Source organism: Osmia lignaria, chromosome 3, assembly GCF_051020975.1.
Source record: "Osmia lignaria lignaria isolate PbOS001 chromosome 3, iyOsmLign1, whole genome shotgun sequence".
Classification (NCBI taxonomy): domain Eukaryota; kingdom Metazoa; phylum Arthropoda; class Insecta; order Hymenoptera; family Megachilidae; genus Osmia; species Osmia lignaria.
The window spans coordinates 3,438,665-3,452,310 of NC_135034.1; the positions used below are offsets into that span (position 1 = coordinate 3,438,665).

The 13,646-nt window shown below is 41.8% G+C and overlaps 1 protein-coding gene and 1 long non-coding RNA gene across 3 annotated transcripts; both read right to left on the reverse strand.

Moving 5' to 3' along the window:
- Positions 1 to 40: 40 nt before the first annotated feature.
- On the reverse strand, positions 41 to 1,828 carry LOC117605157 (uncharacterized). Of its 2 annotated transcripts, none has more exons than XR_004581605.2 (5): positions 1,209 to 1,828; positions 967 to 1,097; positions 715 to 894; positions 421 to 601; positions 41 to 307 (listed from the first exon to the last, which is right to left on the reverse strand). It is a non-coding gene; the product is annotated as an uncharacterized LOC117605157 (long non-coding RNA). The 2 variants fall into 2 exon arrangements; XR_004581604.2 differs by having other exon boundaries at positions 967 to 1,080; positions 1,209 to 1,826.
- Positions 1,829 to 4,873: 3,045 nt separating this feature from the next.
- Positions 4,874 to 11,223, reverse strand: LOC117605235 (uncharacterized). Its single transcript, XM_034326309.2, has 2 exons — positions 10,819 to 11,223; positions 4,874 to 10,743 (listed from the first exon to the last, which is right to left on the reverse strand). The coding sequence occupies exons 1-2, from the start codon at positions 10,942 to 10,944 to the stop codon at positions 9,979 to 9,981; spliced, it is 891 nt and encodes a 296-aa protein (XP_034182200.1). The 5' UTR covers positions 10,945 to 11,223; the 3' UTR covers positions 4,874 to 9,978.
- Between the last annotated feature and the right edge of the window lie 2,423 nt (positions 11,224 to 13,646).

Sequence of the window (13,646 nt, forward strand, 5' to 3'; positions counted from 1 at the left end):
AAATAAAATAAGTATAACAACTAAGTAAAATGAAATGAGCTAAGTGAAATAAATAAAATGAAAAGTAGTACATTCATCTAAAGTTAGAGTAGTTAAAAGAAGTAAAATATTCAAGATAAATAAATACCAATAAATAACCTAAGTGAAAAATAGTAAAAAATAATGTGAAGTGATTAGATGAAATAAAATAATTTGTCTATCTGATTTAATAATCCTCTTCTTTGGATAATTTCTTCACTGTATCTATCAAACTTTTCTACTGCATAATTTTTTAGTTGCAATTTCCTCATCAATGTCTGAGTAAATCCTGAAAATAAAGGAAAGGAAATCATATTATTATATATTCAAACATTGTACTCAACAACATTAATTTGAAATAAAGGATTCATTGAAGAAAATAATGTTTAACACTTCCTTTACCTTAAGAATATTTCCAGATGTATCTTGCAAGAAAGTAATTGCATCCCTGTTTTCAGAGTACCTATATTGTTATTTCTCCTAGTATTTCATCTACGCTGGTTAATTTCATTGATGTATCTATTCAATTTCTCAGCTCCATAATTCTGTGATTATAATTTCCCCATCAATATCTGAACGAATGCTGAAAATTAAGAAAAAGAAATCATGTTATAATATATTGATACATTGTACTCCACAACATTAATTTGAAATAAAGGATTTATTGAAGAAAATAAGGTTTAATATTCCTTTTACCTCAAACATATTTCCAGATATATCTTGCGAGGAAGTAATTGCATCTCGGTTTTCAGAGTACCTTTTTTTTATTTGTGTTAGTGTTTCATCTGCACTAGTTAATTTCATTAAGGTATGTATTCAATTTCTCAGCTCCATAATTCTCTGATTGTAATTTCCCCATCAATATCTGAACAGATGCTGAAAATAAAGAACAAGATGTCATATTATTATATATTGATACTTATACATGTGACACACGCTAACCTATACCTGTCAAAATTTATAAATATTTCTCTGACTGTATCTGGGTCATGAAATAAGCGACTCATCCTTCAGTTTGCTGTTACCCGGATGTGTATAGCTTTTTATATCCATCGGAGGTTGCTGAAACATGAAACACACTACAATTCAAAGCGATAATATCTACATTTAAAATGCACCAAAATAATTACCATTAAATCAGTTTATTTGTATAGTATTCACCATATTACACATATTGTAGATATACTTACACCATCAACATAGTAAACGAGTCTGATAATTTCCACAAAACAGTGTTTTCACTCTATAACCTTAAAGTAGGTAACTGTTCGACTCTGGTTAAGCAACTCCTGACAAATTCATTATAGTTTCAAAGTAAAATGCTGATGTCTATTACATATATTCTTTTAATAGGTAGAAAATACTAATGTCAACTTCGTTTCTGATTCTTATTTTCCAACAGATACAAGAACTATTATAAACACAGAATCACTTAAAAACTGTCACAAGAAACATTATTTTTCAGCACATCATATTTAAGGATATTTTTATATTTTAAGTGTCGAATCTTTCACAGATACATGCACAAATATTATAAATAGATTCTACAGAATTCAGAAATAATGAACTTTATTTCATTGTAATCATTCAATGACAAAGTTCGATAAGACTTCCCGAACTTCATGACAAAATTTAATAACAATAAACTTCACCACGTTACAATTATAATTTTAAACAATCGTAATTAATGTAAGCGCACCGAACACCATCTTTATGTATAGACATGGTTAATATGGGACGGCGCGGCGTCCAAACGGCACGACGTCCAAAACGAACGCGTCCAATCGGCCCGGAGTCCAAACGGAACGCGTCCAATCGGCCCAGCGTCCAAACGGAACGCGTCCAACCGGCACGGCGTCCAAACGGAACGCGTCCAATCGGGACCGTCCAATCGGGACGCGTCCAATCGGTCGGCGTCCAAATGGGACACCTCCGACCGCGGAGTGCCCCAGGCGTCCGCACTGGGCCCCCCCCCCCCCCCTTATGGAACCTGCGGTACGACGCGGCGTTGCGGGTGAACCTCCCGCCCGCGGTGTGAGCCACTGTCTTTGCGGACGATTATTTCGTGCTGGCCACCGGGCCGGAGTGGGTGAGGACTTGCCGCCGTGCAGAGGTGCTTTAGTGCGCAACGCGATCCGGTGGTTGGGTCTGGAGCTGGCTCCCCACAAGACCGAGGCCATGTGGTTCTTCGAGCCTCGGCGTGGGGTAGCCCCTCCGACCCAGCTCTGCCTCGTGATCGACGGGTGCCGGATCGAGATCAGCCGGGGCCTTCGTTACCTCGGCCTGTATCTCGACAGCCACTGGCGGTTCGATGTTCACTTCGACCGCCTGGCTCCCTGATTGGAATGGGTGGCGGGCAATCTTGGCCGCCTTTTGCCCAACCTCGGGCGGCCTGGCGTGAGGGTTCGCCGCCTATACGTGGGAATCGTCCGGTCCATAGCTCTATACGGGGCTCCGATATGGGTCGGCGATCTGGCGGCTAGCAGGCGCAGCTGCACTCTGTTGCGGCGAGTGGAGCGCCGACTGGCCGTCAGGATCGTGCGGGGTTACTGCACGATCTCCTACGAGGCGGTGATGGGCCTGGCGGGTCTCATCCCGCTTCGGTATCAGGCGGAGGTCGAATTCAGTACTTACTGATATTCGCGAGCCCTCCGCCAGGCCGGGGAGGATCCGCCGGGACCGGCGGTCGAGGAGCATCGGAGCCAGACCCGGCTGGTTGCGGCGGAAAGGTGGCATCGCTCCCTAGCAGAGGGGGCTGCCGCCGGAAACCACGCCGTCGGGGCGGTCCTGCCGGTAATATCGGAGTTCCTGTGTCGGAGGCAGAGGGAGTGGACCCCTCAGTGCTGGCACTGCGGGGCGGCGCTGGACACCGCGCAGCACACGCTGGAGGAGTGTCCTGTGTTTGCGGTGGCCCGCCTCGCCCTGATGGTGGAGATCGGGGAGGATCTCTCGCCGGTAAGCGTCGTGAGACAGATGCTTGCCGACGAGCCGGAGTGAAGGGCGGTGGCCTCCTTTTGCTAGGAGGTCATCGCCCTCAAGGAGAGGGCCGAGCGGGATCGCGAAAGAAACGATCCCGCTCGGAGAGGACGCGGGCGTCGTCCGCGACGCCGGTGGAACCCCCCGCCGTAAAGGATGCGGGATGGAGTAGAGGCGGGTGGGGCCCGCGTGCCCTCCCGCCTCCTGGGAGAATTTTTCGCGGGGGTGGGTTTGTGGGGGCGGGAGGGGTCGCGGAGTACCCTTCCACCCCGGACGAAAGGAGCCCGGACCCCGGTCGCACCCGGGGGCGGGCGGGTGCGGAACCCATTCTCAATCAGGGCCCCTTCTCTGTCCGACGCTGGGGGGCCGGGTGACTCCGGGCGGAGGGTGGTATACCCTCCCACGTGGGGAGTAGCGCTGGCCCCCGCAGGGGGGGGGGGTGCAGTGAAGCCGAGAGAGTCCCCCTGGAGGGTGACCGGCCACGGTTCACCGCAGCCCACAGGGGGACGGCTCAGCGGGCCGCAGGCGCCCTATATGGCCGTCATTGCACGCGGACCCGTGTAACCGGCACCGGAAGCCGGCGGAGTGAAGGACAGCGCACGATCTTCCTCGCGGGCAGGCGGGGGGTTGCTCCTTCTCGTAGCCCGAGGAGATCGCGGTGCGGGGACTGCAGGCGGTACGGGCTGGGGGCCCGGCCGCCATTGCACGTAGTTCCCCCGCGATGGAGCCGGCAGGGTGACCCCCGGTGTTGGCTGTGGGAGTTCTGACTCCCCCGGTGAGGGGCGCCCTGAGCGCGCGGCGGCGGAGGCTCCGGAGTTATATCACTCAGGTCCCGGAGCCTTTGCCAAACGCCGGAGGAGATCGCTGTGGGGTTTTAGTCAGTAGGAATCTGACACTCCCCTGCCGCCCTCCCCCAGGGGACGGCGGGGGGTCTTTTGCGAGATTTCCCCACGATAAAAAAAAAAAGGTGGAGTAGCCTCTGAGAATCAATTTATGTCGTCATTTGCGATAATTATCTCTAGTTACGACTAGTTTACCGGTTAACTATTAGGTACCTGTATCTCTGAAACGGTTAGAGATCCAGCTTTGTAATTGGTCTCATTCGATTTCTCGTTCCTCAATTACTATAAATCCCAAGTTTGGTTGTCCTGGGGCGGGGGGGCCTTTCGGAAGTTTCCCCATATTATCTAGTACAATTGTACAAGAAATTTAGTGAATTTCATATTGTAAGATTTTAGGTTACATTTGCCTATGATGAAATAAAACTAATTCATAGTAATTGAATATCCTTGTTATGTATGAGGAATAGTCGTAAGAAAGAGCTCGTGATTTGGCAGTAGAAAATTAACTAACGTAAGATATATTTAAACAAGCAAATTATAAGTATACAATAATGGCTGAGTATGCAACTGTAACTAGTTTGCACGTGTGCTTCTCTATCGCTAGCTGAGCGTCTTCTATACCGTACGTTCGCTCACCCACTTATTCGCCTAACTTCAACATGCGCACATTCGCGATACATTTGTAACGAGCAGGGTATCTAACACCCTCTTTGCTAACAGAATTCGTACATTGCATGTAACAGAATATTAAGAAAGTGAAAAGAAACAAAACGGAAAGTAAAGAAAAACAAGAACGAAAAATAAAATACTACGTTTGTAATACCCTTATTCTAATCGTCTTAATGCTAACTTATTCGTACGTAATCTCGAAGTCTCTTAATCTCGTTGGTAGCTTTACATTTCTCCGCGGTCTTTCCACTGTTCGCCTGGGCGTAATTGTAATGGGCTCCGCGTTTCTTTCGGGCCGTTCTTCCTGAGGTATACCCGGGGTTCGTACCGGTGTTTGTCGTGGTGACGCTTGTGTAACGTCCCAGAAATAGGTACGTCACTGCACCGACGTACAGGGAGAGCGGTTCCCTCAGAAGGCGACTCGTATTAAGTATTAGGGATTATAGGTTCGTGTGGTGTGCGGTTGAGGAGTAAAATCCAAACATTAATGTGCTAAAATACTAGTGATTTATTCAAGTAAGTAAATGATTGATAACTAAATATGCTTATTCTCAATATAATATAAAATAATAATGCTAGTATAACAATGTGTGCGGGCTAGAATAGAAATACAATAAGAAATTATAATGAATACGCCTTAGATGAGAAAATACAGTAGAAAATATATGATTAGTATTAGTACGCGGCTTAACTTATGGATACAGCCAACACTCTGTACAATCACCAACTACGCTAAGTATTGGAAATTATATTCAGTGGCTTGTACGATATCTTCAGACACGAGTGGACTCTGGCCTACAGGTCGCAATCGGTTTCTGGTCTAGTTAGAGCTATGCTAGTACAGGCCTGCTCAAGGAGCTCCGCTCCTCGCTAGCTCTTTACACTTGAGTATTGGCTCAGCACTAACACGTGTTCAACACGTTGCGCACCATAAGTAGGGTGTCCACAGATCCGAAGTCTTGCACGTCACCACTGAAAGAGAAGGATTTAGCTTACTCTTGCGCTCTATCGTGGCCTAAGCAAGTCAGCGCAGAGCTGTCCTCTACTATCAGAGTGTTGTGTGCATTCGACCGAAGTCGGAGACGATCTGCTCTTACACTGCGTGGAACACCTCTATTTATAGTCAGATTTTGCTGAATTAGCGCTTTTTTTCTATATAGAATTCCTTTTGATTTCTGGAATTCCCCAGCACGTGTCTGCCGAGCCCCCCTACTCCCTAATCTACGCGGTCTCCCTACTCTAGAATCTCACCCCACCGCGAGATCATCTGGGTTGCGCTAACGCATATGTATTTGCACGTTGATCATTTATCGATAATCTGGTTTACCGACCGACTTACCGACTAATCGTTTACCGACCTATTTATGAGACTGAACTATCTATTGAAGTTTGACATGAAAATTATTTTATTATTACAAATATATTAAATACAAATTAAACTAAATATTTCTCATAAACTTATAATAATAAAAATTAAATTAAACATTTTGTACAACCTCGAACTAGAAATTAATTATAATAGTAAAAATTATGAAATAAAAGGTGCTGGGCCTTCTTAGCGGAACGTTACACTTGTGTAGAGCATAGAGTTTCCATCGCAGGTTCTTGGTTCGTTGTTTCCACTCTCGTGGGTGTATCGCCAACTGTGGAAAAATCTACTTCTTTTTGAACAAAACTTGAATAATCAGTTGGTTTCGGGAGTGTGTTTTCTCCTATCTCCCGCATTTGGTTTATGTGTCTTTTTCAGATTCGTCCATCGTCCAACTTAACTTTATAATGTAATTTACCGATTCTTTCTACTATCTTTCCGAACTCCCATTTATCAGTGCCTGAGTAATTTCTACAACGCACCCTTTTTCCCTCTTCGAAAACAATGGGTGCCGCTGTCTTTTGAGATTGGCTATCTTTTCCTGCGAATAATAAGTCTAGGCGTGTACGCAATTTTCTATTGAACATTAATTCGACTGGTGATTTACCAGTAGTGCTGTGTTTTGCATTTCGGTACTGTAGAAGAATTTGTTGCGACGCAATGTGTAAATTCGTTTGATCGGATCGCATACGTCGTAAAGAATTTTTAATGATTTGTACATATCGTTCCGCTTGGCCATTCGTTGATGGGTTGTAAGGTGCTGTAAGTTTCTGAGTAATTCTGTTTATTTTTAGGAATTCTGTAAATTCATTAGAGGTACAGTAAAACCTAGATAAATTCAACGAAAAAATGCTTGGATAAATGAAACATCGCTATCCCCTCCACTTGGGGGGATCCCCCTAGGCGAACCGAGCCGCTCGACGAGGAAACCGTGTAATATGATCCGACCGTAATATCCGTGTGACTAATACTAATTCAACGATAAAACTTTTTTATTTTTAACTTTTTCTCAATGAAACTTTTACTAACGCATTTGTGAGATTTTTCTGATTAAAATGATACCAAACACGATATAGGTGCTTTATGATGTTAGGAAAAGTCCGTGATTTCCATGAAACCGGGCAGTTTCTTCCTATTGAAAATTAAAGTAATTTACGAACTAAGAATAATAATAGAATAAATAAACAATAGTAATAGGATAAACAATAGTAATAGAATAAACAATAGTAATACAATAAACAATAGTAATAGAATAAACAACATAGAATTGACACTACGACTGAATATAAATGATGTCGGCTGAATACAAAAGATGTGTACGGACACAGAATCGGCATGTCGGCTGAATAGAAAACATGTGTACGGACTCAGAATCGACACCTCGCTTGAATAAATGAAACATTAAATGCCCGGAATCGACTCCTCGCTTGAATAAATGAAACATTAAATGCCCAGAATCGACACCTCGCTCGGATAATTGAAACCTTTGAAACCAAAGCCGACATCGCGACTGGTTTTGATTTCGATCTCTCTTGCTTTTCGCCAACTTTTAACATCAATTTTAGCAAGTAATTATAATTGAAACTATATCGTGTTTGGTACCACTTTAATCAAAAAAATCTCACCAATGCGCTAGTAAAAGTTTCACTAAAAAAAAGTCAAAAATAAAAAAGTTTTTTGATTCAATTAGTATTAGTCACACCGATACGTTTCGGCTCTTTCCTTTGATTATCGGACCTCTCTCTTTCCACCGCTGTCTGTTCCTTTCTACGTTCACGCTTGGCTGGTCGTTGCGTGTAACCCGAGATTCGATACCGCGCTTAGGTAAACGCAACCACTGGGTCCCAATCTTGGTTGAATTTATCCAGATTTTACTGTAAAGGTTTTGCCGTTATCGGAAACTAGTTGTTTAGGTAACCCGAACGTAGCAAAAATTTTCCTACATACTTCAATTGTAGTTTTCGCGGAAATCTCTTTAACTATATGTACCTCCGGCCATTTCGTGTACGCGTCCACTAAAATGAAGAAAATGTATCCTAGAAATGGCCCTGCAAAATCTACATGTACGCGGTTAAAAGGTATTGAAGGTGGTTCCTACACGTGGTTCCATTTTAACTGGATTATTTTTGAACGAGTTGCAATCCTGACAATTTTTCGCGAGCGCCTCAATATCGTGGTCAATGTTTGGCCACCATACATATCCCCTAGCGATACTTTTCATTTTTACTACCCGAAAATGTCCTACGTGTAATTCTAATAGTATTCGTTTACGTAAGGTTAATGGTATCACCACTCGGTGTCCTCTTAGTATTACCCCATCTTGTAATGTAAATTCCCTTAAATCTACGTTTGCGAAAGCGAAATTGTATTTAGGGGGATTCTTTCCTGATAGTAATATCTTTTTTAATTTAGCTATGATTGTATCCTTTTCCGTAGCTACCACTAAATCAATGTGTGTCTAATTGAAACGCGTCGATTACGTCTGGAGAAGCATTTTCTTTAATTGGAAGGCGTTTTCTTTAATTTAATCGTATATCTAAACCCTTGTAGAAAAAGTGCGTAATGCTGCATGCGCATTGCGCTGTACGCTGGTAAGCTCTTACTGGGAGCAAAAATTTGTACTAGTGGGCGATGGTCTGTAACCAAGGTAAAATGCCCGCCTACTAAATATTGATAAAATTTCTTGATTTCGAAAATGATCGCGTACGCTTCTTTGTCAATCTGCGAGTACGATTGTTGTGTTTTAGAGAGTGTTTGCGACGCGAATTGTATGGCCCGCTCTGTACCGTCCGGGTACAGATGTGATAGCACTGCTCCCATACCGTAACGGCTTGCGTCGGTTGCCAGAATCATTGGTAAAGTTGGATCAAAATGTGCTAAGCATTTAGGGCTTATGAAAGCTTCCTTCGCCGCTTTGAAACATTGCTCACAGTCTTTTGTCCATTGAAAACGTGTATTCTTATGTAGTAATTTATTTAACGGTTGTAATATTGAACTTAAATTTGGGATAAAACGTCCGTACTAATTAATCATGCCTAGAAAACTACGTACCGCTGTTACGTTTTGTGGTCTACGCATATTTTCGATGGCTTTGATTTTATCCGGGGCTTTATGTAATCCGTCTTTATCGATAACGTAACCGCAGTAGTTTATCTGTCGCGCAAAAAATTCGCTTTTATCTGGATTTATTCTAATGTTGCATTTTCGTAAACGCGTGAAAACTAATTCTAAAGTTCGTAAGTGGTCTTCCACATTTGAACCCGCAATGCGTATGTCATCTAAGAAAACTGCGACGCCTGGAATATCGCCTAGGATGCTTTCAATCGTTCCTTGCCAGATCGCTGGCGCGGATGCGATCCCGTACATTAAACGCGTACAACGGTAAAGGCCTTTATGTGTATTTAGCGTAAGCAAATGCCTGCCTCCGGTCGGACTTCCATTTGTAGATATACCTGTAGAAGGTCGATATTTGAAAAAATTACTCCTCCCGCCATAGATGCGAACAATTCGTCAGCTATCGGTAAGGGGTGGTCATCGACTATTAGTTGTGCGTTTAGCATTACACTAAAGTCTCCGCAAATACATATTTGTCCATTCTTTTTAAGTACCGGCACGATGGGTGTAGCCCATTCCGCGGTGTCGATTTTAACTAAAATATCCTCCGATTCTAATCTTAGTAATTCCTCTTTGATTTGTGGACGTAGACGAAATGGTACCGGACGTGCTTTGCAGAAAATCGGCTTCGCATTTCCTTTCAAAGTTAACTTGGCTTGAAAATTTTTAATTTTTGATACTGACGGGGACATAATGTCTTGGTACTTTTGTAAAAGTGATTGTAATTTATTTTTAGAATTCATTTCTACCGAATGTATTGCTTCTAAATCTTTTACTAATTGTCCGATAACACGATCTTTACGTAACTGAAAAATCCATTCGCGGCCTAGTAAGGTATTTCTGTTTTCTTTTACGATGTATAAATTTAATTTATGTATATGCTTACAGCACTTTACGTTAACTACAATGTAACCCAGGGGTTTAACCCTTTTACGACAATATGATGTTAACGCTAAATTTATTGGACATATCGACGAATTTGGAAAAAACTTACGTAACCAAATCATCTCGCATAACTAAAACTGCTGCTCCGCTGTCTATTTCAAATTTCACGCGCTTGTCGTTGACTGACAGCGTAGTCTTCAGCTTTTCCCTGAACTGCGTATGCTCTAATTGTAACACCTCCGTCAACTGATTATTCTCGCGGTTCCGTTGGAAACAGACCCTATGTAGATGTTCTGCCCTGCCACAAGCGTTACATTTAATATTTTTGTCTAACGTACATTTTGAAGCGAGATGATTTTTGCCGCAACGATAACATGTAATATTCGCGTATTTGTGTATATTTACAGGATTTGACTTATTATTAGGTTTTCGTACATTGGTATTTCTAGAAAAACTATTATTGTGTTTAGATAACTTATCTGTGTGTCCTCCTCGGTTGGTAATCCGTTTCGCCGCTTGTACTATGTTTACCTCTGGCGTCTCTCCTTGAAGTTGTTGTGTTCCTTTGTCCGACATCTCCATCGTTGTTGCCACCTGCGTCACTTTCTCCAAGGTCAAGTCCGGTAATTCGAGAAGTCGTGCTTGAATTTTCTTGCTTATCAGCCCAAAAACTAATTGATTGCGTAGTGCAATCTTTACGTACTCGCCAAATTTGCAGTGTAGGCAGAGTTCTTGTAGAGCTGCTAAGAATTTTTGTACCGATTCGCCTTCCTTCTGCTTTCGTTGGTGGAATTTGTAGTTTTCCGCTATTTCGAGCGGTGCTGGCTCGTAGAAATCGCCTAACGTTTTCGCTAGGGTTGTGTATGGATCCTGTGGAGCTAATTGGTTACACACGATGTCGAAAGACACCAGTCCCACATAATGTAATAAATAAGGAACTCTTGCCTCGTTTTTGATTGTGAAAATCCGGAATGCTCCTTCCAATCGCATTAGACATCTAGACCACGTTGTGCTTGTAGGGCAGAATGGTTCAATTGCGAATGTGTTGGGTACCATCGTTGCTGTAGTCATGGTCACCTTCCTTTTTCCTCAGCTCCTTTGTATAGAATTCTTCCTCGCCGTTGCCTTTGTCTAGCCACGTGCTTGCTTCGAAAAATCGTGTACGATTTTCCGTAATGGTTCGTGATAAAAGAATCCTCGTCGCCAATTTGTTATGTATGAGGAATAGTCGTAAGAAAGAGCTCGTAATTTGGCAGTAGAAAATTAACTAACGTAAGATATATTTAAACAAGCAAATTATAAGTATACAATAATGGCTGAGTATGTAACTGTAACGAGTTCGCACGTGTGTTTCTCTATCGCTAGCTGAGCGTCTTCTACGCCGTATGTTCGCTCTCCCACTTATTCGCCTAACTTCAACATGCGCACATGCGCGATACATTTGTAACGAGCAGGATATCTAACAATCCTTTTCTATCTTTTCTCCATAAGTCTTCTTTGAACAACATTGTTTCTAAATGCTTTAATACTTTTTCTAATTACATAGTCTGAACAATGGAATATTTCAGTTGGACTGTTGTAGTCGGATGAGATGAATTTGAGATTTGTAAACACAAATGATACAAAATAGATGAAAGTGAATATGGAGTAACAACTCCGATATTACAACTTTTTTTTTATTTATGAATTTTTACACGACAAAAGTATCTGTAAGTAGAAAAAGACAATGTGAACCATAAATTAAACTGTATATTAAGGAAATTGGAACAAGAAATTACAATTTAAGAGTCTTATTTTCTCCTATTAATTTATTTACTTCAAATATGCTGGCATTACATGGTTTTCATAGTCCATGATTTGGAAGACAAACTTATCTAATTTAATAATCCTCTTCTTTGGATAGTTTGTTCACTGTATCTAACAAATTTTTGTACTCCATAAATTCTTTGTTATAATTTTCTCATCAATGTCTGAATAAATGCTCAAAATAAAGAAAAAGAAATCATATTATTATTTATTGATACATTGTACTCAACAACATTAATTTGGAATAAAGAATGTATTGAAGAAAATAAGGTTTAATATTTCCATTACCTTAAGGGGGTAGACACTGCACGTAACCTCTCCGATTCGGGACGTCGGTATTACAGCAGTTTTTTCGTTGGGCCTGGTGGAGCCACTTGCGTGGTCTGTTACGAACTTGAAAGGTTTAATTCTCAGCTAGCGTGCGCGCAACACGATCTAATTGTAAGAAGGCAACAGCGCCTCAAGTATTTTTACAAACACATTCAAACGCTCATCTCGACAGAGACATCGCGACGATATGCCTGAAGAACGAAAGCGAAACATTGGCGCGTCTTTAGAGTGAGATATACAGTGATCGTGCTATCCTACTTTCAACCCAAATGATAGAATTGTCCCGCTCCGATAAATTCTGACTGACTGAACGCGTCAATTTTATATAACGCACCGTAGCACCCCTCGCTGCTGAAAAATATATGCCTACTCTAAAGACCCGAAGGAACGTGCAATCTGAGAAATTTTTTAGAAAAAATTATTAACTTCTTTAAATAAATGTTTTTTAATTAATAAAAATATACAGGATACGTCATGCAATTTCTGACGGGTTATATCTTGAATTTGGTAAGAGATAGAAAAAAGCTGTTTATGTAAAAGTTCAGTGGTATGATAATGTCTATTTTTCTGTGATTTCATTTTCTCCGTGAATGCAACGATGCACTCAAAAAATGCAAATCCACTTTTTATTTAAATGGAATTGCATTTTTTTTTTACTTGTGTCAACTCCTTGAAACATTCTGCATAAAAAAGTACTATGGTACTATTAGAACTAATAAATGGAGGAACCTCGCGTCTACATATACAGTAAAAGCTGAATATATGCAACAGAGATTGGGAACCAGACGTTGCATGTATCCAGCCGAGATGTCGAATCTCGAATTGGATGCGACGACCAGCCAAGCATGAACGTAGAAAGGGACAGACAGTGGAGGAGAGAGAGAGAGGTCTAATGATGAAAGGAAAAAGCCGAAACGTATCGGTGTGACTAATATTAATTCAATTATAAAACTTTTTTAATTTGACTTTTTTTTACTGAAACTTTTACTAGCGCATTGGTGAAATTTTTCTGATTAAAATGATACCAAACACGATATAGTTTGAATGGGGCGAGGTTATGGGGCGCTGTGAAAAATCCAGGCGGGCCGCAGCCAAAACTTAGCGAAAAGGGACAATCTCAACATTCAGAATGAGAGCAGGATAGCATGACTGTAGTGCGTCTCACTCAGCGTTCGGACGATGTTGCCTTTTTCGCTTGCCTTCGCAGCACAGTTCGAGTGACGTAATCAAGCTAACGCTTGATTCTGACTACGATTCCAAATCGGCAGCCTTTCTACTTAGACGCCACCTTATAACTACTAGCTGAACTAAATTTGTCACGTGACTTGCTCTGTAGTATCCAGATAATGGCGGAACTCGTCTTTGGGAATGCTTTTACGGGAATCGGTTATTCGTCCTTATATGAGAAGATCTTGAGCTGAATAAGGGCTCATTCGAAAGAGGAAGGTTCAATGCAGGGTTTAACTCACCGTTTGAGTCACAAAACTCTTTTAGTGGCCTAAAAATGCTTCGATTCCGCAACTGCATTTTGTCGATTTTTTCTTCTACTTTCGACACTGATATTATTAAATATGGACACAATCTCGTTAAACCATGAGTTGACCGTCCTGCATTGGACCTTCCTCTATCGAATGAGC

Coding starts and splice junctions, on each gene's coding strand:
- LOC117605235 (XM_034326309.2), bottom strand. CDS start 10,944: ATGACTACAGCAACGATGGTACCCAACACATTCGCAATTGAACCATTC. Junction 10,744..10,818: donor TTTTCACAATCAAAAACGAG/GCAAGAGTTCCT, acceptor TTAGCTCCACAG/GATCCATACACAACCCTAGC.